This window comes from Drosophila montana, unplaced genomic scaffold (genome assembly GCF_035044405.1).
Source record: "Drosophila montana isolate Dmon_TW-CO22-7 unplaced genomic scaffold, ASM3504440v1 contig_920_1, whole genome shotgun sequence".
Taxonomy (NCBI): Eukaryota; Metazoa; Arthropoda; class Insecta; order Diptera; family Drosophilidae; genus Drosophila; species Drosophila montana.
Window position 1 is genome coordinate 1,300,725 of NW_026999206.1, and position 27,656 is coordinate 1,328,380.

At 43.9% G+C, this 27,656-nt stretch overlaps 4 protein-coding genes across 5 annotated transcripts; 2 read left to right on the forward strand and 2 right to left on the reverse strand.

Moving 5' to 3' along the window:
* Nucleotides 1-511: 511 nt before the first annotated feature.
* LOC135440234 (small ribosomal subunit protein uS11A) lies at nt 512-1,601 on the forward strand. Its single transcript, XM_064699292.1, has 3 exons — nt 512-634; nt 903-1,152; nt 1,221-1,601. Exons 2-3 carry the CDS (start codon nt 916-918, stop codon nt 1,437-1,439), a joined length of 456 nt encoding a protein of 151 aa, XP_064555362.1. The 5' UTR covers nt 512-634; nt 903-915; the 3' UTR covers nt 1,440-1,601.
* A 331-nt stretch (nt 1,602-1,932) lies between these two features.
* Nucleotides 1,933-23,671, forward strand: Ubr3 (Ubr3 ubiquitin ligase). The gene is made up of 12 exons (XM_064699276.1): nt 1,933-2,485; nt 2,722-3,642; nt 6,643-7,379; nt 7,455-7,683; nt 7,754-8,166; nt 8,233-8,391; nt 15,169-18,024; nt 19,251-19,674; nt 19,827-20,809; nt 21,331-21,462; nt 21,525-21,664; nt 21,730-23,671. The coding sequence occupies exons 2-12, from the start codon at nt 3,027-3,029 to the stop codon at nt 21,845-21,847; spliced, it is 6,807 nt and encodes a 2,268-aa protein (XP_064555346.1). The 5' UTR covers nt 1,933-2,485; nt 2,722-3,026; the 3' UTR covers nt 21,848-23,671.
* On the reverse strand, nt 9,042-14,544 carry orion. Of its 2 annotated transcripts, none has more exons than XM_064699286.1 (5): nt 14,132-14,544; nt 13,735-14,061; nt 10,063-10,781; nt 9,602-9,991; nt 9,042-9,522 (listed from the first exon to the last, which is right to left on the reverse strand). In XM_064699286.1, exons 1-5 carry the CDS (start codon nt 14,420-14,422, stop codon nt 9,228-9,230), a joined length of 2,022 nt encoding a protein of 673 aa, XP_064555356.1. In that variant the 5' UTR covers nt 14,423-14,544; the 3' UTR covers nt 9,042-9,227. The 2 variants fall into 2 exon arrangements, with proteins under 2 accessions (XP_064555356.1, XP_064555355.1); XM_064699285.1 differs by lacking the exons at nt 13,735-14,061; nt 14,132-14,544 and adding exons at nt 11,316-11,480; nt 11,554-12,355.
* Nucleotides 23,672-24,136: 465 nt separating the features above from the next.
* On the reverse strand, nt 24,137-26,572 carry LOC135440236 (DM7 family protein GM11958). Its single transcript, XM_064699294.1, has 2 exons — nt 26,367-26,572; nt 24,137-26,277 (listed from the first exon to the last, which is right to left on the reverse strand). The coding sequence occupies exons 1-2, from the start codon at nt 26,467-26,469 to the stop codon at nt 24,293-24,295; spliced, it is 2,088 nt and encodes a 695-aa protein (XP_064555364.1). The 5' UTR covers nt 26,470-26,572; the 3' UTR covers nt 24,137-24,292.
* Nucleotides 26,573-27,656: the final 1,084 nt, after the last annotated feature.

Sequence of the window (27,656 nt, forward strand, 5' to 3'; positions counted from 1 at the left end):
ATTTCACAATTGAAACGAAGGATTATGTTAAACGGTGTCTAACTTATGTGCGTCGATCCTACCGGCTGAGTGATGGCGAGTTCGTACGCTATCTGGAAAATGTAAGTCTTCCTGTGGCGGTCATAATCCTGAACCGGACAGAAAAAGTTGAGGCTGAAAATTCGAACATTTGCAGATAACAAAGCTCTTCCTGGCCAGGGAAACAGCTGCATGCAATTTGGTTGGACACAAATTGCTATTCGATAATATCGTCCGTGACGAACTCTTTACTTTTATTAATAATTATCTTGACAAGAAGGGAGTCTTTCTGAGGCCCACGGAAGAGTACTAAGCTATGGAGTTCCGTTATATTTTGTTATTTGTTACAGTCGTAGAATATAAATAAATGCATACAATTTCTTGGAAATAAATAGCTGCATACGAATGCGTAGTGTCTATATCTACGTTTAACGGATCTTTTGCTTTGTATACAAGATTTTGTCTGAATGCAAATGGCGCGCGCAGCTGGACGCAGCAATCAAATGAGTGGTCTATCGAATATTTATCGTGCAAAAATATCGTTAGCCATCGCGCATAACGATAATTTGTTGCATCCCTAGATGCTCTCTCTTTTAATATCCGGTTCACGCAATTGGTTAGTTTCGCGATTTTTTTTAGCAATTTTGCAAAAAATAATACCTTTTTCAAAGATTTAACAAAAAACGTTAACAGAAAACAAGTGCTACATACAATAGCCTTATAAAAAATTCAACTGCGAATTGTTGATGTGCCAAAATGAGGGAGATGTCGCAGAATTACTTTTTTGTTATTTTTTGTTTGTTTTGTTTTTGTGAAGCTCGTAATATTTTTGTTTGCCATGAACGCAACTAAACCATGATTGGAATTATGCCTTCCATTAACAGTTGCTGACAGAAAATGGCGCCCAGAAAAGCAAAAGTTCAAAAGGAGGAAGTTCAGGTGCAGCTGGGCCCACAGGTACGCGACGGCGAGATCGTCTTTGGAGTTGCCCACATATTCGCCAGCTTCAACGATACGTTTGTTCATGTCACCGACTTGTCTGGGCGTGAGACTATTGCCCGCGTCACCGGTGGCATGAAAGTGAAAGCCGATCGTGATGAGGCATCTCCCTATGCGGCTATGTTGGCTGCTCAGGTAAGTGGAGAGCGTTTGAACAATCAGATTATTCGCAGCATATTTGAAATCAAAGTCTATGCTTTTAGGATGTGGCTGAGAAGTGCAAGACCCTCGGCATCACTGCTTTGCACATTAAATTGCGTGCAACCGGTGGCAACAAGACTAAGACGCCCGGACCCGGTGCCCAATCGGCGCTGCGCGCCCTTGCTCGTTCATCAATGAAAATTGGTCGTATTGAGGATGTCACACCCATTCCTTCGGACTCTACACGCAGGAAGGGTGGTCGTCGCGGTCGCCGTCTGTAAAGCGCTCCACTGTACGGCACATTTTGTGCTGTTTTGGTTTGTTATGGATACCGCACTCGCTGTGTGCGTTGATGTATAAACGAAAAGAAAAATACAAAAGCGCTAACTCTAACATATAAATAAATACATCTTATAATGTAGTAATAAACGATTTAAGCATGACTTGTCATATTTCATTTGGATTGCAAAATTGAGAAAAATGCCTAATTGTTTGGGTACTTTTATTTATTGTTGCCAAATTCCGATAATTATAGTCGATATAAAAATCGCTAATGTTATCGTATGTATTTAATATATTATTATTGGTAAATTTGTGCCATTTGCTTTTATTTTGTGCACTACTTGAAGGCATTTCAGTTTTACTAAAATTTGCTTAAATAAAAAAACCGAAAACATAACAGCTGTTCGATACCTTAATGCCACACTGCTTATCGATTACAAACAACTTTGTTGCGCTCTTCTTCTTGTGCGTTCCAACGCATCGCTGTGACTGGCAGTTTTACAAGAACCACATAGCATTGCAGAGATAAAATTCACATATACAGAGACTGTGTAATTTCAACACACAAGAGCAAGCGAAATCCGACGAAATCAAGCACGTTTGTTGGCACAAAAGCGATAATACAAATACAAATGAAATATTAAGCACGAGCTAACGTCAACGAGCAAAAGTAACTGATATTGTAATTGGCAAGTTCATTGCACGAATAATATATTTGGTTATATACATATATTTGTGTGTGCGTGTGCGTCCGTGTGTGTGTTTGTGTAGTAAGCATGTGTGTGAATAAGAAATTTGCAAACTCGATAAAACATCGTGCAAATTGTTAAGTGGCAGTCCGACCTACGTTCAATATATATACATATACATATATATGCACAATGTGTTCGTGTTTCTCCTGCCAAAGCAGCGCATAAGCTCTCATAGGATGTTCATAGATAATAGTAGGTCGGGCAAGCAACGTCAAGAGACAGAAACCGAAAACAGAAGCTGAAGCAGAACCGGAGCGAGATGTGAGAAGCGGCTAAAAAAAAGCTAAGCAATAGTGAGTCAAGTGTTTTGGTGCTGTTAAATTTTCCGTGTGTGTTTGTTTTGTATTTTTTTTTCGTAATCCGAGTGTGCAGCCGTTGCACCAAAAATTTTCAAATTTCTTTTACATACATAGATATATATATATTTATATATATATAAACAAAAACCTTCGAAGCGCTAGGCAGCAGTGTTTTTTTTTGTTTTTTTTTCTTTTTGGCAATTTTCAAGCCAAACTCAAAAATCCCGCAGTGTAAAACGAGGCAGCAGCAGCAGCAGCAGCATAAGAAGAAGAACCAAAAAAGAAAACTTGTTTGAAACAAGCAAACGCAAGACGAGAGACAACGACGAACAAGACGCTAAAAGGCAATTTAAACTCTGAGCTGAGACGTGCAAAGCAAAGCAAAGCAGAAACAGAAGCAGCAGCAGCAGCGGCATTTGCAGTCGTCTGCCTTTTGAGCCAAAAGCGAGAATATCACATAGCGATAGCGATAGGCGATAGCAGCACGTCGGCCAACGACGTCAGCGATATCAATAACACATAACTATATAGCAGCATGGATGAAGATGACAACATATCCAATGCTGATATAAGTATCGATGATGATGATGACGATGGGCAGCAGCCGGACAACAGACGACGAGCGGGTAATCGCGATCGCATCGAATTGGATGAGCTCGAGGCATATCCGCAGCAGTTCCAGCTGGCAAATGTGGCCAGCACTAGCAGCAGCAGCAGTAGCAGCAGTACAAGCAGCGCTGCCAGCGGCGGAGACGCCCCGCGCACAGCTCGCAATGCTACCGTAGCAGCTGGCACAGCCGGCAATTCGCCATTTCATGATTGGGACACACAAAGTAGCGCCGCACGCGGCAGCAGCAGCAGCGGCGGCGGAGGCCAGGCGAATGAGGAGGAGCTCAACGATGCCGGGGCTGGGAATACGGGGGCCAAGCCAAGCTTCTTTTTCGGCACCTCATCGTTTATATTGCGCAGCCGCAAGGAGGTGGCCGCGCTAATTAATACGGAATGCTGCCGTGGCAGTCCAACGCCCGATTTGGATTCCATCATGGATACACTTTTTAATCCCGGCACGCCCATTGATAATCCGGACAATATTGAATGGATACGCTGGCTTATTGCTGGCGGTCGCACACCCAAGGAATTTGTCAAAATTGGTGAGTACCAAAACAAAGTGATACACCGTTAGGGATAAAAAGACATAGCGGGAAATAGAGGGAGATCGTCATAACAATGTTGTCAAATTTGTAATGGTTCAATTTATCGATAAGTCGCGAAGCGATATTTGTATCGTTAGCGCCAGGGCTAAGCAGCTGATCGCGCAAGTCGTTGCCCCTGAATTTCGCTGTGTGTGAGTGTGTATTGGTGTGCATACCTGTGCGCTTGCTGTGTGTGTGTGTATGTTGTGTGAAATGGTTGTAGGGCATGGTATATGGCACGCAAGTAAGAGCAAGGTGCAAGCAGCGTGACAGTGCAACGCCATGGTAACAAGAAACAACAAACATATAAAGACTTAAACTACATACAGACAGCGCCTAATCAAACTCTCACACACACACACACACACACAGAGAATCAGTCCCATTCGTTAAGTTAAGCCCATTTAGCACAAATTAAATCTGGCATATTATCTATTTACATTGGTGCGTTGTTGTGCCAGGCAGCGTGCGTCGCGAACATTGTCAGCCCCAAATGGCCGATGTCCCACTTGTAACACGCAGACACGCACATGGCTAGCTGTTGCACCTTGTGCCTGTCAGCTGTTGTTCGGTTCGCCTTGCGTAATGCTTCCGCAGCATCAGTCCAAATAAACGCAGCTGCGCTGTGCGCCTATGTATGGGTGTGTGTGTGTGTGTGTGAAAAAAATGCGACTGAGTGACCACCCTTGTCACAGGCGACGGAAAGAGAGCGCTGCTTTGCTCTCTTTTTACATTATTTTTGCTTTAATTTAACAAGAAGCTACACACATTTGATTGCATGTGTGTGTGTGTGTGTGTGTGTGTGTGTATGTATGTATCTGTATGTGCAAAAAAGAAATCATTTCAAACAATTGCAAAATTGCAAATGAAAACGCTACGTGCCAGTGCCATGGAAACACACACAAACACACGCACACACACAGAGAGACTCGCTAACATCTCGGTACACACATGCCCGGTGGTACACTGGGAAAAGTTTATTGACCGTCATTGTTGTTGATTTGACAATTGTTGACACGCCATGTTTCATGCACAGTGCAAGCAGCACACGATACACAGCGAAAGCTCCATAAACATCGCACACACAGAATTTACATTACAAATGCCGGCTTTGGCACCACGGTGCAATCTGCATGCATTTTGCTCGCTCGCTCTTGTTCTACTTTTAGTTTAGTTTATTTTATTTATTTATTTTCGTTTGGGCCTTGCAATTGCTTGTTGACCGTTATTGTTGTTGCTTGCACACATACATATACATATGCATCATGCGCATTGGATTTGCTCATTCAATTCGTTAAAAGAAACAGAAAATCGTCAAATGGCCGTTGAATCGAACGTTGTCAAAAAAAGAACAAAAAAAAAACAATTTTGTGCTTAGCATGACAACGGGTGAGGAGGACACGGTAGCAAGTGGGAGAGAAGCACACGCAGAGTTGCATGGCAACTTGTCGATCGCCATTGCCAGACCATTTTACAAAATTGTCAATCAACTTAACTGTTTCATTGCGTTAGCTGTTCTTGATATTGTTTTTGTTAGCGCATTTCTGGCGCTTTCTGCCCGCTTTTGATGGTTTTCCTTCCGCATTAGATTGACCTTTTTGCCGAGGCCCAGGCACACAAAAGTCAAAGACAAGTCACGCAACCAAGCAAAACATTAAATATGCCAGCAGAAATGAGTGCATCATATTTATTTTTGGAATTTAATCAAATCAATAAAACGACCGTATCAACAACAACGAACGCTTTCGCGTCTCTGGGTGGGGTACGCTGATCACGCCCAGCGAGCAATACAAATTGGTAATCGTGACCAGTGTTGCCAAATTTCGAAAAAGAAAAACCATTTCTAGGGAGAAAAGAAGAAGCTTAATTTTATTATTAACATAAAATTGATTTATAAAATAAATAATACCCTCTACAAGGGTATAAAAATGTTGACAACTTAAGGATATCAAGCTCAGTGCATGGATAAGAGTTAAGCAGCTCTTTAACTTAACTTAAGACGAAATATGATGAGGAAATAAGCTCGCTTCCAATAAATAATTAACTATCTTTAATTAATTATCTTTAAGGCTGCAAACTAGTTTTGAACCAAACCGGCTTGAGCCCTTTAAACATATTATTATTTCCCTCAGTTGCACTTGAAAGCCAAAACCAAATCCTATTTCGTGGTTCAAAAACATTTTCTTATTTGAATAATTGGGAATATTGTAAAATTAGTTCGTTTGGCAGTACTGTCAATATATATTCATTTGAAAATGTTCAAAATGAGTCACGCCAACAGGGAAAACTGCGTTCACCAGCCGAATCTCAACGCGTTGCATTGTTACAATCCGTGAATTTAACCGACGAACTTTTTTGTTTTTATTTTGTTGCCTTAATTAGCAAAAATATGGGAATATATGTATGTATACGTTTATTAAACGGCTGATTAATGAACATTTCTATACATATTTTCTAATTTTGAATATACCAATGCATAATATATAGATCTGTATCATAGAGTTAATTGCTCGGAGTTAGTTTTTACAGAAATTTGTGGCTAGGAAATCGGTAATTTGGGAAATTAAAATTCTCCAAAAATCATTGTTAACATTTGCATTGCATTAAACTTCTTGTACATTTCACTAAATGTCGATCATTCTGGTTTTAATAGAAATTCCAGCCCTATGAACCATTTAATTAAAAATCATTTAATTTAATTCTAGTTACGAAATAACATGCATTACTGACAATAAGAATACTATAGTTGACATTTTAAATAATTTTAAAAAGCTTCTCTCGCTCTTGTCGTTATATCTTGGGCTATTCCAATCGAAATCATATCGCAGCACTTTAACATATCGATATTTTAGCTAATAGCTTAATATCGATAACGTGCAATATGCTAATGCATCAGAGAAACCCAATACCCAACATAAAATTGCTAATAAACTTTTTATCATTCGATATCTTTTGCAGTTCGCAGCTATGATAACCATGCGAAATGCGGCTTGGTCTGGGTGCCACACGTGGTGGCGTATCGCTGTCGCACCTGCGGTATTTCGCCATGCATGTCCATATGTCGCGATTGCTTCAAGAAGGGCAATCACACCAACCATGACTTTAATATGTTCTTGTCACAGGCAGGCGGCGCCTGCGATTGCGGTGATACATCGGTTATGAAGGCGGAGGGCTTTTGCAGTGATCACGGCATTAATAATCGGGTCAATCGGGATCCAGTGCCCAACAATTTGTTGGCCGTTGCCGAGGCTATCATGCCCAAATTGCTTTTCCGCTTGCTGCAGCATTTTCGTGAGCACAGCGATGCCTCACTGCAGGCGCATGCCGTCACCTCATATTCGTGCGAGGCTTTCGCCAATATGCTAATCGATTTGAACAATATGGGCGAAATAATGCGCAAAGTGATGACGCGCACGCTAATCAATACCGATGTCTACTCATATTTTATGGAGACACCCTGCCAGGATACGCGCAATGGTCGCTTTCTCAAGGCCAATCGCGAGAAATATGAGGATGCGGTCAATCGTTTTCCCAATCCCGAGCCGCCCGATGAATATCGCGATTTGCCGGCGCTGGGCAAGAAGCTGGTGCATACCACACTGCTCGAGGAATTTATATTTTGGACATTCAAATTCGAGTTTCCGCAGACGCTGGTTTGTTTTCTGCTAAACATGTTGCCCGATCAGGATTACAAGGTAAGTGCACAGACAGAATGTCTGTCCCAGATGTTATTTGCAATTCTAATTCAAAATTTGTCTTGTAATTTTCAGGAGCATCTGACGCGCACATTTGTAATGCATTACAGCCGCATTCCATCGGTGCTAGAAATGTCCCGGGATCCGGACACGCTCAGCAACCGTGTCGTCCACATGAGCGTTCAGCTCTTCTCCAATGAGAGTTTGGCATTAAAAATGGTCAACGAACTGTCGCTGCTGCATGTGATGATTATCAGTTTAAAACTGATGATGTCCAAGATACTCATACAGAATACGCTGCATGGTAGGTGGACATCATTCATACCAATCCCCCACTTGTGAAGCACTCTAATGTTTGACCAATTCTTTTGCAGATCCCACAAAGAATTTTCACTTTGTGATCGACTGCACGCGTCAGGTGATGAAGGATCACTGCTATTGGCCACTTGTGTCGGACTTCAATAATGTGCTGTCGCATGAGTCGGTGGCGCTGGTCTTTCTACGGGATGATAATCTCATCGATATGTGGTTTCAGTTTCTGCAAATGCTGCAGGGCATGAATGTGAATGTGCGCGAAACAGCCTCGCATGTGGAATTCGAACCGAACAGCTATTATGCGGCATTCTCATGTGAGCTGGAGGCCAGCGCGTATCCCATGTGGTCGATTATATCCCATCTGCAGGATGGCACACATGCACATCTAGCCAAAAAGATCATCAACTACTGCGTGACGACGCTGCACGAGTGGCTCGACTCCATCTACTTTAGGGAGCCCAAATTGTCACTGGTACAATAATCTTTATTCACTACATTTCTTACCCACCAAATGCTAATTGTTATTTCTATTTGACAGGAGGAAATGATGCAGGCCTCATTTCATTTTCCGTTGCATCGCTACCTAGCCGCCTTCGTCTGTCAAGCGGTTACCAAAATGGGCATCAGCCTAAACGATGTGCTGCCCTCGCGTCCAGACATTTTGCCCCTGCTTATGATACATCCGCTGCGTGTGCAGGTGAGTTCGCAAACAATAATAATTATATCAAAGTCAACTGAATAGGATCCCTTATATATAAAGCTCTCATTGAGTTTTTGTGTGCGCAACTAAATTTGTTTTCCAAAATATCTGATTACGGTATTCAATAGGCTCCTAGCATGACTAAAGTCTTATCAACATCGGACTATAGCATATATGTATAGCTCTTATAGGAACAATCGGTCAAAAATTGAGTTGTATGTTATGTTAACAGAATGTTTGTTTTTAATGACATTTAAACAAATCGTTGATTTCAGTGCTCCTTAAGCAACATCTAGTCAGTATTGGACTACCATACCATTAAGCTGCCATGAAAAAATCCAGCGAAAGCTCAGCCTTTCTATAGAGCTATAGATATGGGTCACATAACCGTCAGTTAGGGTATCATAGGTGTCGGTATTCCTTAAGATAGCTGCTGCATTCTTGTCATAATCGTTTTTCATACGATATTTAATCGTAGATGTTTCGAAGACCATTTATGTTTATTTGATTTACAACTGATCGATCCGTGTATCAATTTTGTTTATGCATTGTCTAACTAAAGAAAAACACCATTGTTTCGGCTTAAAACGTTTTCTTTTATTAAATATACATATATGTTTATGTATATTTGTGTATTCCGATAGGTAACGCGTTTCGTTATGGCTAATTTTCCAATTAAAGTTTTTTTTATGAAATCTTTTTTCTGGAATTTTGTTCGTCACAAAAATGTGCTTGTTTTTGTATTTAATATCGATAAGAAGGAATTAGATGTACACCTACATATAGAAAGCTATTATATTATCTTGAGATGTCCATGTCCAAAACCAGGCCATCTAGTTAGTGCTCTTTGGCAGCTGGACGTGTGGCGTAAAATCGTAGGTAATGATTTTGGGCGCTAGAAAGCCTCCATAGCCGGGACGACCCTTATAATAGATGCCAATTCCGGCTAGCGGCACTGGCGGTTGAGAAACCACATCCTGTATATCCAGAAACGGTACAGTGCTCTGCGCTGCATCCTTGTCCATGCCCGAATTGACGAAGTCAATGTACTGGTTGTGCTTGGACAGCGGCAAAGAGGTGACCACCGTGCGTGTGGGCACATCCGCGTTGAGGAGGATCAGCTTTTGTCTGCGGAAGAGATATAAATATAGAGAAGTCTATAAAGGTTGTTGCGTTGTACGTATGTGTCTGTATGTGCTTCTCGTACCTGCGTTCACCGCTAACATCGGTGTTGTCATTCGATTGCCAAACGCTGTTCACCTCTGGTTGGATAAGTTCGCCCTTCTTGAAATCAAACTCACTGAGACGTGCTTCTAGATTCAGATGGGCGCCCAAGACTCGAAAACGCACGCCTGTGACCACAAAGGTATTGTCATCCGTTTTCATAATATCATCCAAATCGATGGAACGGCTTTCATAGCTTAACGTATGGTAGTCAATGCCTTTGGCCACATTTCTATCAAAGATTTTGTACTCATCGACGGGCTTCCATGTCAGGGTCGATTCATTGATGGCGCCACGTGGCAACAGCTGACCCTCCTGTATCTGAAGATGGAATATGCGATTCTTCTTCAAAAAACGCAAACCCGTGATTACTCTGTAAAAAAAGAAAAAAGAAAGGGCATCAAATATATCGTTTTACTTCAACTCTGACTTTTGTGCACTCACTTGTTCTGCTTGACATCCGAAACGGATTCGCGTAGATTAAAGAAACGATCAGATTTCAGGCCCTGCTCATCGCATAGACAGAAGCAGTAGCTGCAATGCCATAACAGATAGCGCCACCAGCTGTCCACTTTGGTGGTGCCACGAACACAGTTCTTGCGCTGCCCAAGCACACGTCCATTCTCGTACTCGATATACTCGTAGCGACGTGTGCTGCTCAATGGTGCCGGGCACACCCACATATCGGAGTCAACAAACTGACAACCGTACAGTTTACCCGTGCACTTCGGCTGGCGTGAACAATATAGATTCTTGAAACAGCCCTCGCTACGTGTAGACTGGTAAAATGAGCACGTCTCACGGCATGTCTCATCTGAATTCAGATCCACCTCGTTCTCAATGTAGCCCTGCAGTAGGCGTGTCACCTCATCGTAGGTAACTTGCGGTAAATGCTTGTCGGGATCACAGCGCCAGACAATGCGATCGGCACGTCGCATCACCTCCTTAAGTAATTTAAGTGTGCGCTCTGTACGCCTCTCATAGTCGCGTCGCATCAGTTCCGCTTCCTGTGAGTAATTGCCACGGCCATAGACGCGCAGCATCATCCAGGAGAACTCCATCATGGTGTAGCCTTTCAGTTCCGTTAGTGCAACGTCGGTGTATAATGAATACACAAATTGTTGTGCCGATTGTCTTGTGTTGCACATTTCGTCTGCGGATACCTGGAAATGCGAAACAAAAAAAAATATGTATAAATAATATAAATATTTGCAGGCAATTTCAAGAAACGGTTTTTAGTTACGTGCACTCGATAATTGTTGCAATCGATAGCACACCTGAGCTGCCATACATTCTAATAAAAACAAAAAATAGCTTTTGCTATCTCTTTCTTTTTCACTCTAACTCCTGTTGATATGCATGCAACGTTATCGATGGAACATCTCAATTACAGTTATGACCTGCCATACGTTCTAGTTAAAGAGCTTCGTAAATCTGAGCGCAGCAACTGTTTCGCACACTTTCCCTCTCTCTTATTTTTATTCTATGAAAATAAAAACATTAACGTTCCATTTCCGTTGTGTCGTTATATATCGAGTGGGGTGCAAACAAAAACAAACGAGAGTCTGATAAGCCAACACAAACATGCCAGGCAGAGAGAGAGAGAGGGGGGGAAAGGGAGCAAGCTTAAGTAATTGATGTTATGTTCCATTCTCACAATCTCACGCAAACCATTTGGCAAATGCAATTAAACGAACCACCATTGCCCTGTAGTAAAGCGTTTGCTTGACCATAATGTGCTCGATCTCCTGGAATATTTGCGACATTGAAAATGTTGTATCATTGCGTAACACCTCCTCAGCTAAATCCAATACGGCGCGTTCCTCCAGTTCATTACTTGTGGTTGGGCCCATTAGAGTGTTCTGATAAGAATTAGATTTTTATATTATATATATTTTGTTTCAGGCTTCTGTCGGTTCTCTGGTTAATTAGTACCTTATAGAAATCAAAAAGACGGTTCAGATTTGACAATTGAGTTTCCAGCATCATCCACTCGTAATGATGCATTACATCGTATTGTTTGCTATTAAATATGCGACCCATTTGCCGCTTATTGATAAAGCTGCGATGCAAATCGTATACCTTGCGCAGCTGTGTTTCTCTATTGTTTTGGCTATTGGCCGTTTTATGCAGATATTGCCATAGCGAACGCTCCAAGCTAAGATACTCGTTACGCAGGGCATCCACCTCGATGATGGGCGTGCGATGCACATAAGTTGACTGCGCAGCAGCGGCGACAGCAGCAATCAACAGCAGCGGCAACAACATTATCGCTGACATTGGGCTTTTGTTGTTGCTCTTGCGCGCCATGTTTTGCGCAGTAGATGTTCGGTACTTCGGGGAGTTCCAGGAATATTTTTGCTTGTTTATTTATTATTTTTTTTTAATGGCCAATTCACTAAAAACTTTTACCACTTGTACCGCGTGCCGTTTGAAGTTTGCCAAAACGAACAAGAATTCAGCGTTGCCAGCCTTTCTTAAACAAAGACTGCCTCACTCAGTTTTTAATGCATACATATGTACATATGTATGTACGTTTTTTTTTGTCCGCTTCCTCTCGTTCACACACGCGCAATGCAATTTGTTAAATGTAAATTTCAATTTAGTTTGGTTTGCCTGTTTCGAAATGTTTGCATTATTTAATTTTGCGATTTATTTTAATTTGTTATTGGACGCTTTTAGCTTTGTGACGCTGCTGTTGCTGGTTGTTCTGCTACTGTTTGCTGCTTTCGGCCGCTCTGCTGGCTTTTGTGAAATATGTGTTGTATATGTGTGCGACTGTGTTTGTGTGACTCGTACTCGTACACAAATCAGAATCAGAAAATACTCCCGTTCGCTGTGTTCTCTCCCCTGAGCCGCTTTCGAGCGTTTTTTTTTTCTTTTTATTTCTCGTATTGTATGGTTCTTGTGTCTCGTGCTCATTTTCGACGATGTCGTTTGCGCTCGTAGCAAATCGCTAACTCAGCTGTTTTTTTCTTTCTTGTTGTGTGGCCAGGCGTGGAGCAGCTTAAGCATACTAAAAGTGGCTGCTCTACCCACACGATTGCACTTTTCTACACACTTTTAAGTGTGAGTGAGCGCGGGCAATTTGAGCTTAGGTGAAGTATGTCCGTATTTGGCACACATAGTGTGAGACGCATACATAGCTGTGCACGATCAGCTGTATGCACCTGCTACCTTTGGCTTAATATCGATAAACATGACGTCACATACATATTTTTGTGTATCGAAATCAGCTGTATAAATTCAGTTAACCTGTCTCTGCGCGCTCTCGTACTCCCTCTCACTTTTTTTTTTTGGCTCGTTTACTCTCCCGAATACGCGTACTCTCTCGTGTGCGTGCTATGCCACCACCATGACATGCACTTAAAAAGGGGGAAAAACAAAGACATGCCCCAGCATTGTTGGGGGCAGCATATGCCTGCATTGCTCTATGGTTCAAACAACTCGTTTTGTTCTTGTTTGTTTTTTGACTGCTTGTGCGCAATGTTTACAATCAAGAAGACCTTTGACCTCCGTATGCGTATGTAAATAAACGTTTACATATGTATGTATATGTATATATGTACGTCTGTCTGGTGTGCATACAAGGCAGCGTTTGCAAATATAAAACGAGTGATTTTTTAGCAGCACCTTTAACATTGATTAAATAAAATTTTTAAAATCTGCTAATTCGCATGCGTGCGCTTGTATTTGCGTATGTGTGTACGTATGCGTATGCGTGTGTTCGTAAGTGTGGCTCATCTTTTGGCTCTGCTTTGTGTCCGCCGTCCGTCCCATTACATACCGTTGTCTCTGCTAGCGATGAGTAATACATATTGTATATCGATGCGACGCCGACGCAGTTTTAAACATGGACTTTCTTTTGGGGTTGCCCCATTGGCGAAAAAATAATAAGCACAAAGGCAAAAGGCAATAACGTTTAACTGTGAGACCGGAAAGTCGAGTTCAATTGAGAGCACTTCTGGGAACGTTTTAACGGCAACCACAACAACACTAACTAACTAACTAAACCAACTCAATGCGATGATTCATTCATTCATTCATTCATTCATATAGGAAGTCAAGTCGCATGCACAAGATTTTTTTGATTGGAATTTACATCGTTTAAGTTACCTCATAGTTGGACGCCAGTTGGGTTAGCAAATTGCTGGATGATGAGTTCAACTTCTCATCGTTGCCATTACCCAGAAGGGTTAAGTGCAGGCGATCCATTAGATGATGCACCGAATGGGCATTTGGCGATACTGTCCACTCGGCAAATGTGATCAGTGTGCTCATCTCTAGCTTATCCTTGTGTGCCTCATAGCTTTGCATTTGCTGATAACGTGACGAAATGCGATTCATCGTGTCTGAGATCTCGTTCATTTTGGTCATTAACGGTACATTGTGGCTAATGAATTTGTTGACGGACTCAATGGCCAGTGCCACATATTGTGCGTGCTGAAACAAATGCAAATTTGTATGTTAAGTATGTAGGCAAGGATACGTTATATATATACTTTTTGCCCACCTGTGCCTCCGTCTCATCAATTTGTTGGCTGACCTGCTTCAGCCGCTGTAGAACTTTGCGCTGTTTTTCGCGCATTAGCGGAAATTCAATGCTGGCCGCCAATGGCGATGATTGTACAATTTCCCAGGCCTTTAGCACACCGGTGGTCACCTCCTTGACAACATGTATGATATCCAGCACATCTTCAATGAGCGCCGCCGTTGGTGCTGGCTGACCACCAATCAGTAGCAGCAGCAATAACAACGGTAGCGACAGCGTTGCCCATTTTTTTTGTGACTGCAGCAGCTGCATTTTTACACTAGCGTGCGTTTTTGTTGTTTGCAAACCAACGAGAAACTCTGACACAAGAACAAGCAACGGCAACAAGCAACGGCAACAACAGACAGCGACTGCAAACGCAACGCAACCGCGCCAGTTGAAAATCAAAATGCGAATGGTGGCAGAGACGGCAGCGGCGTCGTCTAGCGGTTTGAGCGTGCTCGCTTGTATCTGTGGCTCGGTCCGATGGCTGCTCTCGCTGTTTATTAGGTTTTATTGTGTTACTTCTTTTGGCTGAAGACAGTTTCTCTTTGTTTTGTTGTTATTTTTACAGTATCATGCCGCGAGCGCAGGTCAAAGCATGAGTGCGAGTGAGCACACATCAACATACATGCGTTTGGGTCGTTGCGATGCTGCCACTCTGTTGAAAATGTACTTTCAAAAAACACACCCAACTGCGCGCGCTATTTCACATCGATAACTAAAAACAGGTGGTGGCAATCGCCAGAGTTCCTAGTGGCTGCTCGCGCCCATGTTTTAGTTTTTGAATTTTTTTTTTTTGGTTTTGTTAAAGCAGTTAAAGCATATGTGCGTATTAAATCGTGTATACATTTTGTATGTGAATATATACCTATGAGCTACTGCAGGGTTGCCACTGTGTTTAAAATTTGTTAATGAAAATTGTGTGTGCGGCGCAATTTATCGATAAATAATCGGCATTATCTTATTTAAATAGAAAAAATGTTTGCTAATTTATTATTTTTTCCATATATTTGTAGAGCTTTTTCTACGAAATTCTTGCCGGCAAATGGGTGCGCAATGGTCTGCAAATCAAGGGACAAGCCATGACCTACATACAGGCGAACTTTTGCAATTCCATGGCCGATATGGATCTATTCTTTCTGCAAATCTGCGCAACAAATTTGTCGCAATATTTCTTTCTGCAGAACACCATTGAGCTGTTCGATGTGGGCCAATGGCTGGAAACGGCGCCCCTGAAGCAACCACAGAAACCAGAGCAATCATCCATGCTGGAGGGTTTTCTCACATTCCTGGCCACCCTGGTGACGAGTCGCACCAATTTGGGCAACGACGAGGCGACCCAGTGCATCATTGAGATTAGCGCCCTGCTGGCCACCGAAAATAAGACGCACTCGCAACTGCTCGAATTGATGCCCGAACGTTCGGGCAATGTGCATACCAAGAATTTCGAGACGTTCCTTAAGAAGCTATCCGTGTACAAGGCGCCATCAAGCGGCTCAGAAAATCTCGAACAGGGCCTGTTCACGCCCATCGATGAGGTGTGGGAGGAATATTATGATCCATTGCATGTACTGCTACGTGCTGTCCATCGTCGGGACTTTCAATCGTCGCTAGATCGTTTCACCAACTATGTCAAGTCCAAGGATAAAATGCCAGCCAGTGGCAATCTATGGCCACCATTTCGCCTGCCCCTGCCGGTGGGCAGCTCGTTCACAGATCCCTGTCGCATACTGAACTCTCGACTCTTTCACTCCACAATACTTTCGATATTCTTTCGGGCGGTGCATACGCGCGATGTATCCGAGCATCTGCTAGCTTTGGCTGTATTCCTGCTCGAGATTGCCGTTGAGACGAGCAGTGATATGAATGCCGCTGCTGGGTCATCATCTGGCTCATTTCCAGGCGGTGTCTCAGCGTCGCCCGTTGCCATGGTTGAGTGCGAGCCGCAGCATAAATCCGGCTATTATTATGGCGGTAACAGGCGTGAGCCGCCCAAGCTCTTCCATTGCTATCCAACAGATAATCTCAGCTGTAATCTGAGGCATGTTGTGACCAAAGTGTCGCTCAAATCGCGGGATCCACAGGTGACCACATCCAGTTATCGCTCCAATTCCTTCTTCTCGGATCTGGACTTTGATGTCGATACAGAGGCGATGCGCATGATTGGCGACACCTACGGACTGGATGATCTCGACGAGACATCGGGTGCGATGAGCGTGGCGCGCACCCAACAGCAGCGAAGTAATGCCATCTCGCGTAGCATGAGAATGGAGGTGGCCTTGGTGCCAGATTTGTCGGTGGTTGCCGAAACGGGCGTTGTCCTCCTACAGCCGGATGGCAATGATGATGGCCATGATACGGCCATGGACATGAGTCCGGCAGCTCAAGATTTTCATCATTTCCCATTGCAACAGATAACGCTGCCCGAGAGCGGCATGGAAGTGGCCATAAGACGTGATCTCCTGCTCGCAGAGACGACAACAATTGATGATCGCGACCGGGATCATCGGGATCGCGATCGAGATAGGGAGCCGCGCACTGGCTCCACCAGCACAACCAATGAAATGTTCTCACCCACAACGCCCACGGGCAGCGGTATGCTGTTACCGTTTCAGCGGGTGCGTCTGCCGGTGGCGGTGCCCAGCAGCAGTATGGACGTGGTGCCATCGAATGCGCTAAGCGGCGGTGTTGTTGGACCCGGCGGTCGCATGAGCTACGATCCGAGCGGTGCCCGCAAACGCACCGTTGACATTGCCATCGGCGGTGCCGGCAACAAGGATGAGCTGCACATGGACGAGAGCATATTGTCGCTGCTGCTTAAGCTGCACTCACAGCTTAGCGGCAATCTGGACAGTTTCTCGCTCAGCGATGGGGGCAACACAATGGCCGCCGGCGCCGCCGCATCTCCCATGGATGTCGACTGCAATGAGGCAAGCACCTCGACGAGCACAGCGCTGGCCGAGCGTGGCCACAGCTATGCCTACAACTACAAGCATATACAAGTGTCCAGTTCGCGGATTGGCGACGGACCATTCTTTATTGGTAATCTGTTGCGCAAGATTGCCACCAGGGATGAGCAGTGCGCCCAGAGCATTGATGATATACGGGCACGTCTCTGGCCCAATCAGCGCGAGAAACAGGCGGAGGCACGCGCACGCGAAACCAAGGAGAAGGAGGAGCGACGCAAGAAGGCGCGCGAACGCCAACAGAAAATGATGCAGGATTTTGCCAATAAACAGAAACAGTTTATGCAATCGGCTGCCGCGGCGGCAAACAATCTGGACTTTGGATTGGAGGATGAAGACGAGGATTCCATGTATGAGGAGCAGCCGCGCGAAAAGGAATACGATTGCATCATTTGCAATTGTACAACGGCCAGCACCGAAACGAATCCCATTGGTCTTGTCGTCCTGGTCGAGTCCAGCGGCATTGTCGGCCATCGCCGGCGCATCGCCGAGCGTCTGCCACTCCCCCTAAATGATGCGGACAAGGAGCGTTTGGCGCACACAACGCGACTGGCCAGCGAATTTGCTCGGCGCACCGAATTGCTTGGCCTCAAGTTTGGTGACGAGTCCTGGTATCTATCCAATAACATGGCCTACGACAACGGCGTTCATGTGCAGTCGTGCGGCCATCATGTCCATCTCAGCTGCCTGGAGGCGTACCTCAAGACGCTCTACACAACCCAACGGCAGCCCGTGCAGGATCGTGGCGAATTCTATTGTCCTGTCTGTCGACAGTTATCCAATTCGGTGCTGCCCCTTAGTCCGCAGCTGGACAGGCCAATGCATCTGGTCCGTTCCGGTAACCAGCCGTTCGAACAGCTTGTCGCCGATCTCACGGATCTGATCAAGGAGAACGAAACGATACCGGTGAGTGCAAATGGGAGATGGGCCAGCTTTATAATATTCCAATTCCAGTTGTATTTTTATGTTTCTATAGCTAAATGTGTGTCTACATCCATGTATGCTTGTATGTAACATGCACATCTGCATGCATGCATGCATGTATGTAATATGCACATCTGCATGCATGCATGTATGTATGTAATATGCACATCTGCATGCATGCATGTATGTATTTAATAATCACATCTGCATGCATTCATGTATGTATGTAATAGGCACATCTGCATGCATGCATGTATGTTGTATGTTTATATGATCATAATGTATGTATGTATGTTTCCTTATACCAAAAACCAAGTGTATTTTACTTGATTGTATGTATGTCTAAGTGTGTGTGTGTGTATTCTATGCATGCACGTGTGCATATATGCATCGTTATATGTTTGTATGTAAATAGGTTCTTTTATACCGAACGGTTGATTGTATGTATGTGTATATATGTATATACATAGGTATTTATATATGTATATCTGTATGTTTATATGTACATATATGTCTGCATTAATGTATGCATGCATACCCTGTTAAACGATCTGCAGGACAAGTTTATATTACCATATATGTAGGTATGTATGTATGTATGTGTGTATGCATGTATGTACGTATGTTTATATTGATGCCTTTATGTTTTATTGTGATAAAGCGAAAACCAAGTTAAATTCCCTCTGCCTTGCAAATTTAAAATTAACGTACATATTACACAGCTCTCCTCCTCGATTCTCAAAAATTCAAATAAGCCACGCAGATTTTCGTGGTTTGACTAGTACGTTTTTTTTTTTTTTTTGTTTTTTTTATGTTGATTTTTTGTTAAATATTTTTTGTTCAATGTTATGTAAGCATGTATATGTGTAAGCATGTATGTATATGTGTTTAAATGTATGTATATATGTATGTGTATGTATATATGTACGTGTATGTATATATGTATGTGTATGTATGTATGTATGTATATGTGTATATATGTACATATGTATGTGTGTGTATGTGTATATGTATGTATGAATGTATGTATGTATGTATGTGTGCATGTATTTGTGTATATATATATGTGTGCGTGGGCGTGGGCGTCTAAGTATGCTGGTGCTTATGAGTGTATGCATGTTCTCGTGTAGCAACCGCTAACAATGTTAACTTAACTCGTATTTAATATTTTGGCATCGCCATCTAATTGATAATTGTATATTTTGTAGCAACCCACAAAACTCACAGAGGCCATGGGTCACGCCATGGAGGTGATGACAAACATAGCGCAGCGGAAAGTCAAATCGACGAAAATAACGTTCCGGAAGCTGTTCATATTTGTTACATCAATAGCCCGGACCAATCTGGAGGCAGAGATCATACAGCGCGGCGGCTCGCTGTGCTCATCGAATGCCACACGATACAAGCCGAAGCGGGACTGCATTGTCCCACTGTTGCATGTGCTGTCGGTGCACGTACGTGTCCTCGTCGAGTGGCCACTGTGGAGCAGTTGGGCTTCGCTGGCCGGGATGCCGGTCCGCGATACGGAACCATTGCCCACACATTGCCGCGAGGTGATACCTAGTCTGTTGGCGGATCCCATTGCGTTGCTGCTCAAATTTATATTGCTCGCGCCGCTGCATCTCGATCAGGGTAAGTGCAGCACAATATTGTAAAGCTAAAATTGCCAACAATTAAATAAAATACATTTTAATTGATATTGATATTTATAAGAACCTAAAGGTAAACCAACATCTACTTGTTCGTCTTGTGCATCTGCTAATTGTGTGTGCTTTCCTCCACAGACTATTTCACCTGTATGGTAAAGGTCATGTACAATCTGCTCTACTATCAGATTGTTGTGCAATTGTGCGTAACGCTCACCGATTTCGAGTGCGATCACATTTTGGCCAACTACAGCAGCAGCAGCACCAGCTGCACCAGCAAGTCCGATGCAGCCGCCAAAAGCTCCTCCTCCTCCGCATCCTCCTCCACACAAGCAACTGCAAGTACAACAGCGACCAGCAGCAGCGGCAGCAGCAGCAGCAGCAGCAGTGGCAGCGGCAGCGGCAGTGGCAGTGCCAGTGGAAGCGGCAGCAGCAATCGCCGCAGCAGCGCCGCACGTTTTGGCCCGCTGAAGAGCTGCGCGGAGCTGGGCAAGGCCATGGCTTTGGTTTTGAATCAAACGAATCGCCTGTCGCATCTGCGACGTGACAGCATACCCAGCACCAGCGCCAGCGCCAGCGCCAGTGCCAGCAGCAGCAGCAACAGCAGCAGCAGCACAACAACAGCAGCAGCAGCAGCAGCAGCTGGAGCAGGAGCAGGAGCAGAACCAGGAGCAGGCGCAGCAACAACAAAGGAAGCAACAGCAGCAACTGCTGGCGGCGGCAGCAGCAACAGCCCAACGGCAGAGGTTAATCTCAAGTCCATGGAACTGCAGCTGCAATCGCTTTGTTTACCATTTTTACGGATTGCGGCGCTGCTGCGTCAGCATTTGTATAGGCACGAGATGCCGGAAATATCAGCGCCTGGTTTGGAATTTGTGCGTCTGGTTTATTATTTGGAATTGGTCACAGATTCAATGGACTGGGACTGTTTTAATGCATCCAAGGGCCTGTGCTTTATACCCGGCACAGAGCAAACTTTGCCACAATTTTGGTGCAAACAGCTAATGGACGTTCATCCGCCATCGGATACGGTGCGCGAGTTGATACTCATGAATCAGCACTCGTTGTGGCAGCAGCCGCGTCTGCTGGAGTTGCCGCGCGAATACGAGCGTCTCTTTACGGTGAGTTCATGTAATATGGAAGCCTTCGCGTTAATCTACAGCTTCTTGAATGCTATTTAACACTATGTTATGCCTAGAAATGTAATTGCTCATGTTATCGCACTGTTGTTTGTTAATTGAGAGGCAAAGATATCTAAACAGTTAGTAAAAGTCCGCTAAAAAGACAACTCTTTCTTCTGTAACATTCTTGTAAAGTCTCTAATATTTTAAACATATGTAAAGCCCTCATTTTTGAATATTTGTTTATATGCGTAGGCATTAAAATGTTATTTATAGCCCGCTATTCTGTTAACATTTGTGAGTAAAAGCTTACCACAGAGCAACTTGAGCCAACTTTTTTGGCGGCATGATAAAACATAAGCTCGATTAGGTCACTCAATATTGTTTTCCTGTATTCTCTTTTAACAAATGCAAGTTGTTGCTAATATGTTGATAACATTGCGCTAACATAGCAGACAGCTGTTAACCGAAATATGTGTATGCTAGAGTATTAATCAAAATGTTTTCATTTATGTTAACAGTACTATCATGAGCGTCCATGCCTCAACTGCTACAAGGTGCCCAAAGAGAGCTCCATTTGTCTGCTGTGCGGCACAATCGTGTGCCTCAAGCAGAATTGCTGTGCCGAAAAGGAATGCTGTGAGGCAGTGCGGGTGAGTTGCAATTGCCATGAGCATAATTCAGTTAATATGTTAAACATTTTTGTTTCACACAGCACACATTATCCTGCGGCGGCGGCATTGGCATCTTTCTGGTTGTCACCTCGACCTACATAATTGTCATTAGGGGGCGACGCGCCTGCCTCTGGGGCTCACTATATCTGGATGATTTCGACGAGGAGGATCGGGATCTCAAGTACGTACACCGTACACCAACAACGATAATAATAATTGCTAATTGTTTTCATTTTTGTTTGGCAGACGCGGCAAGCCGCTTTATCTGAGTCAGGATCGCTTCAATTTGCTGGAGTCACAGTGGCTGTCACATAAATTTGCACACACAAAGCACACGTGGGTCTTCCATCGTGATCTCTTGTGAAACATGGAAGATCTATTGCGCAGCATACAGGAGCTGGTTGGCCAGATCTGAGGACATTTGCCCGAAACAAAACAAAATAATAAAATATTAAAAAAAGTAAAAACAAACAAACAAACCGATCCCCAAAAACCGAATCGAAACCAACTGCAAAACGAAACGATGCGAATTCTGCAATTGGGCCAAGTCAAAACTGCAAACCTGGTCTTACCAGCTCCTATAACAATACACGCCCACACACACACGCCCACCCACACACACACACACACACACACACACACACACACACCGAACTCTTTTGCCCGCTCTGTCTTTGAATGTTTCGCGCTAAACACAACAAATTTCAAGTTGCATGCCACATCCAGCTATGATTGACTATGATAATGAACATATATGTATATGTATACTATATACATACATATGCATGCGGTGATGAGCAGCAAGTGCAACTGATTGTAGCTATAACGAGTCATATTTAACATAAACATAACTATATAGTTATATATGCATATATATATATACATATATATATATATATATATATGTATAGATTAGGTCGAGCGAGAAACTGATATTAAGTCGCATTCATAAATATATATTCAATATACATATATATATATATATATAGATATTGTATGCCCCTATCTAAAAACGCAAAAACGCAAAAACGGAAAAACACAAAAAATACAATAACTACTATTATTATTATATATACTCTATAAACACACGAACTTTCTGAAATATTTAACCTGTACGACTTATAAATATTGTTGAAACAACTCGCGACGTCTTTTGCTCTAAACTCTCCTCCTACCTTCCCTTTCCCCTCACCTAGTTGCTCCCGATTTTGCAATCTATATCTATATATGATACCTTATAAGTCTTGATATTTGGTTAGGATTATTTAAGCTATACTACTCACACACACACACACACACACACACTCACACACTAGCACACACACACACACACAATCAGAACCCTTGGCCTCATGAGTTTGTGCATGTAAAAAACGAAAACGAAAAATGAATTCATATAGTTAAAGAAAATTATTATATATACACATAGTATATATATATATATACATATATATAAATATTTACCAAGCAAAATATGCAACATTTACAGTAATCAAGCAAAAACTAAAAGAAATTCCACACAAAATGTTAAAACGAAAAGCGTATTGTGAGAATTGCATAGAAAATTAGTAAAGAACGCGGACAAAGAAAGAGACGAGAGACATGAACGAGCGCTTAAAAAGAAAGAATAATAATAATAATAATAAAAAACAAATTAATTAAAATATATATGGCAAAAATACGCCAAGCAAATCAATTGTGAAAAAAAAAAAAATGTTTGTGAATTTGTTATTAGTTTTTAATAATTGCAAGCTAATATTGTTTAATGTACAACTGTATAAAACTATAACTAAAACTAAAAAAAAAAAAAAAAAGAGAACAACAAAAAAATCAACTCAAATTGTCTAATTCCGTGGCGTTAGTCAGCTAGAGCTAGAGAGATTTGGGCAGGTCACAAACAAATTTGGAAAGGATCGTTAGCATTAGGGGCACTCACTGCTCAAGCGGTTTTTTTTTCTGCAAATAATTTTTTTTCTTCTGATAAATTCTTGTTTGGAATCTCAGTACTAGAATTAAGCTAGCAGTTTGTCTGAATTGTCAATTCGTAATTAGTATCTATTTTGCTTTATTGATATGAGAAACGATTGAGAAAACCGAATATAATAATTGTATGTGTATATTTATGCTTTAATCAAAAATTGACAACTAAAAAACAAAAACAAACAAAAATTAAATGTTAAAAACAAGATTTATTTAATTATTTTTTTTTGAATTCTGATAGTATGTTAAAATTAATTAACAAAGTGATTTATATAACAGTTGTTTCATATGTATTTTCTGTACCTTTTGTCAATTTCAATTTTTCGCTCAGTTTCGTTTGTTGCTTCTGGCGCAATTTTATTGTAAATATTTATTAGATATCCAAATTTCAATTGTTGTAACAATCGTTAAGAGATTAATACATATATATATATATATATATGTGTATATATACATCATAAATATGCAATTTGTAAATGTTTGAAGAGGCATCGAAATTATTTATCAAAAGGCAATTGCATGCACTAATATTACGTATACGTAGATCTAGAAAAGCAAATAGAAAACTCCATTTTTTTTCGCTACATATTTCTTTTAATTTATTATATAAATATATAAATGTTTTTGATTTTCTCTACATAGGAAATAATACAAATAAATAACTATATATGTGTAATATATATATATATATGTGATTTATTTTTGGCAAGGTACGATCGCGCGACATGTATGTGCATAAAGGTGTATTTCGATATGTATCGATAGTTGTGCGATAGAGCGCGATTCTTGAAATTAATCGAACTTGAATTTCTGCGTTCGCTTTCTCATACTAATTACATTGCAAGCCGCATTCGGCGCACTTCTTGCCGCGCCTCTTGCGCTCTGCGGATCGTTCCTGGTTCGGATTCGTTGTGCTTGGCACCGGACTTGGATTCGGTTTACGGGCGCGCAGCATGCCCGTCGATGCCATTTGGGCGCGTATCTCGTCGCGGCGCAGCATCAGATCGAGCCATTGCACCTGGGCACGGCGTATGACATGCTGGTCAACATAGTTGGAGGCCAGCTTGATGCCGGCGTTTTCCAGTTTCTTGAGCATACCGACAATGTCCTCGGGCTGGCCGCTCAGTGTGAAGAACCACAGACCCATATTGCTACGGGCTTTCATTGGCTCTGCCGGTTTTTCCAATGCCTTGGCGCCGCCGGCCTCCTTGGCGCAGCCATCGAATGGCGTTGTATCGCGATCGTCCTCCCCGTCGTCCCCGTCGTTGTAGAAGGGCGTTGTCGAACGGTCGTCTTCGTTGTCGTCGGATGGCTCATTATGCTGTGTCAGCTCATCCTCGTCTAATTCTTCCAAGGACTCTTCTAAATATTCTTCCTCAAATTCAAACTCTTCCTCCCCGATGTCCTCAGTCTCCTCCTCCTCCTCCTCTTCCTCTTCGTCCTCCTCCTCCTCCTGTTCCTCCTCAAGTTCCTCGTCCAGATCGTCCTCCTCATCATCCTCCTGCTCGTCTGTCTGCCTTTCATCGTTTTGCCGCTTTTGCATTTGGCTGTCAGGAAAATTGAGCTTCTGCTCTAGCTCAAAGAGCTTGGGCAACGGCTTCAGCTCCTTGCGCGCCATCTTAAGCTCGTCGAGCACAGACAGCTGAGCCGGCGGCACCTGGATTGGTGTTGGTGAAGCTGGTGCCATGTTCACCATAAAGCTCTGCTGCGGAAAGATGAATACCGATGGCGTCACCTGCTCCTTCCACATGCCAATGAATACTGGTGGCATAATGGCCACATTGCGCTGCATCTGGGGCGGCGCATCCCTCAGCAGGCCTTCAAACAGACTCTCCGGCAAGGTGCCGGGCCCAAAGACACAGCCCGCCTCGAAGCCGGGCGGCAGGTAGCGATGCGGCAAAAATACCGGTGCACGTTTAATCGAGCCGGCCTCCATGGAGAAATACTCCTGGGGCAGCTGAAATTTGGTCGGACTCTCGCGCATAACGGCAAACGCCACATCAGACTCATGCGGATGCACCACATCGGAGAGGACGGTCATGCAGAGCTTGGTCTTGAAGTGCACCATCATCGGAACTGTGCTCAGATCGGGCACATATATGCGATATTGGGTCTGCTGATGGGCAAAGCGATCCACCTTGGCCAGCGAATCGGCATGCGCGATAATGTACCCAACACTGAGATCGGGATGCAGCTGGGCATTGTTGTTGTTGTAGTTGTTCTTTTTGTTGTTGTTGCTGTTGTTGCTGGGGGCACCGTTGTTGGGCACCGGCACCGGCACCGACACCGGCACCGACACCGACACCGGCACCGGCACCGGTATCTGGGACAACGGCATGCCGACGTAGGCGGCACAGGTGTACGGCAGACTCCTGTGCAGATTGTGCCGCTCGACGCGACGACGGCCCACAAAGAGCGGCGGTGTCGGGCCGCGATGATGCTGCTGCAGCAATCCGTTCGGATAGTATTTGTGGGCCAGGACACCCGGCGGAAAGACGCCGCCGGCCTCAAATTCGCCGGGCAGCAATTGCGGCGGCAAATACGTGATCTTATTAAGCGGCGAGTGCCGTGGAAACAGATTACGCGGCAAATCGAACACCCTGCAGTGCACATCCTGCAACTGAGCTGCAGCCTCCGGATCATGGCGATGCTCCAGCGGCGACAGCGTGCTCATCACAATCGCGTCCACGTCGATGTAGCCCCTGTTGAAGACGAGCTCCTTTAGATTTGGTAAATAGCGTGGCTTCCTATTGGTCACGAATTCCGGCATAGCATTGCGGCACTTTTTATTCTTCTTCTTCTTCTTCTTCTTGCCTAGACATAAGTAGCAAAAAAAAAAAAACACGTTCAAAGTGAGGTTAGAATTTGTACGAAAATGCTGTGCTATTTGTTTTTTCACTTGCCTGGAGCGGTCGCAATGCCCAATAGCACGGCGTTATTGCAGTCCGGCTCCTGCGCAGCAGAGGACACATTCATGTTTTTATTGAGCTGCAGAAATTTGTTCATTTTTTTTTTTCATATTACCAGTTGACAGCTAACAACAGAGATGTCCAACTATTGCCATCTGCCAAAACGGGAGAATTGTCCATGTCGAGTGCTGCCAGGCTAATCGATGATTTGGCCAAATTCAAAGCCTAACGTCAACTGGCCAACTATCGCATAGCGTTGCGTTGCGTTGCGTTGCGTTTGCTTTCAATTAGCAGCAAAATTCTGGTATTGGAACAAATCAAAAAGAGCTAAAGAGCAAACTTGTTGAAATACCAAACACTTTTTACGGCAGATAAATCAGCATTCAATTGGACGGCGAACAGATGGAGTTGAGCAACAGCATGGGCAGCACTGGTCGTGGCCGTGGCCGTGGCCATCAGCTGCGATCTGGCAGCACTGGCGCAGCAGCTAAAAATCTGCCAGCACTGGCCAAACGCCCAAACGAAAAATGCCGAGGCATTGCCCTACGGCCGACCCCCATTAACGTAAACGTCAACGTTAACGTGAACGTTAAATGCAGCAAAGCTGGTGCTGCGCAGTCGTCGCAACGGAAGCCGAACAAGCTGGCCAGCTTGAAGGCGGCGCCGCTGGAGCTGCTCGTGGTCGGACGGCAGCTGACGATGCGGCCCATGTTTAGCCGGATGCCGTTGCCGCCGAATCGGACGCCAAGGCCCGGCAAATCAAAAAGCATGTATCCCTTGGCCACCGGAGACGGGGCCAGGGCCAGAGCCGCAGCCGAAGTTGGACTCGTGGCCGGGGCCGGAGCCGGACTGGCATTGAGTGGAGCACACATCCTGCCGGCCCAGCAGGCGGCAGCTGTCCAGCTGCTGGAGGACTCGGAATTCGTTTACGTCTACGAGTCGTATCCATTGGAGGAGCTGTGGACAGCCGCACAGCTGGACATGCCGCAGGAGTCGCCGCCGTGCAAGGACAAACAGTTGCTGCCGCAGCTGCCGCAGCTGCCGGTGGCCCAGCAGGTGCTCGACGCCCGCTTCCTCGCCGAGCTCTGCGACGAGCTGCTCATGCTCGTGGAGTAATCGTTATAGTCCCTCACATTTCGTTGCCCGACCATCCCCCCACACCCTCCCGTTCGTTTCATTTGTATGTGTAAGCTCAACATTTCTACTTTGAATATATAAATCCACAATTCCGGCGGAAGGGTTTCAGTCTTTCAATCAATCAATTTCAATCGAGCAATATTTGTA

Bases quoted from the DNA above. Each gene is read 5' to 3' on its own strand.
- orion (XM_064699286.1), bottom strand. From the start codon at position 14,422: ATGCAGCTGCTGCAGTCACAAAAAAAATGGGCAACGCTGTCGCTACCG. The intron at 14,062-14,131 runs GTGGGCAAAAAG...CATTTGTTTCAG, and splicing joins TTGATGAGACGGAGGCACAG to CACGCACAATATGTGGCACT. The intron at 10,782-13,734 runs GTAACTTAAACG...TCGCATTTCCAG, and splicing joins AACTGGCGTCCAACTATGAG to GTATCCGCAGACGAAATGTG.
- Ubr3 (XM_064699276.1), top strand. From the start codon at position 3,027: ATGGATGAAGATGACAACATATCCAATGCTGATATAAGTATCGATGAT. The intron at 20,810-21,330 runs GTGAGTTCATGT...TTATGTTAACAG, and splicing joins AATACGAGCGTCTCTTTACG to TACTATCATGAGCGTCCATG. The intron at 21,463-21,524 runs GTGAGTTGCAAT...TGTTTCACACAG, and splicing joins AATGCTGTGAGGCAGTGCGG to CACACATTATCCTGCGGCGG.
- LOC135440234 (XM_064699292.1), top strand. From the start codon at position 916: ATGGCGCCCAGAAAAGCAAAAGTTCAAAAGGAGGAAGTTCAGGTGCAG. The intron at 1,153-1,220 runs GTAAGTGGAGAG...CTATGCTTTTAG, and splicing joins CGGCTATGTTGGCTGCTCAG to GATGTGGCTGAGAAGTGCAA.
- LOC135440236 (XM_064699294.1), bottom strand. From the start codon at position 26,469: ATGAACAAATTTCTGCAGCTCAATAAAAACATGAATGTGTCCTCTGCT. The intron at 26,278-26,366 runs GCAAGTGAAAAA...ACTTATGTCTAG, and splicing joins GGGCATTGCGACCGCTCCAG to GCAAGAAGAAGAAGAAGAAG.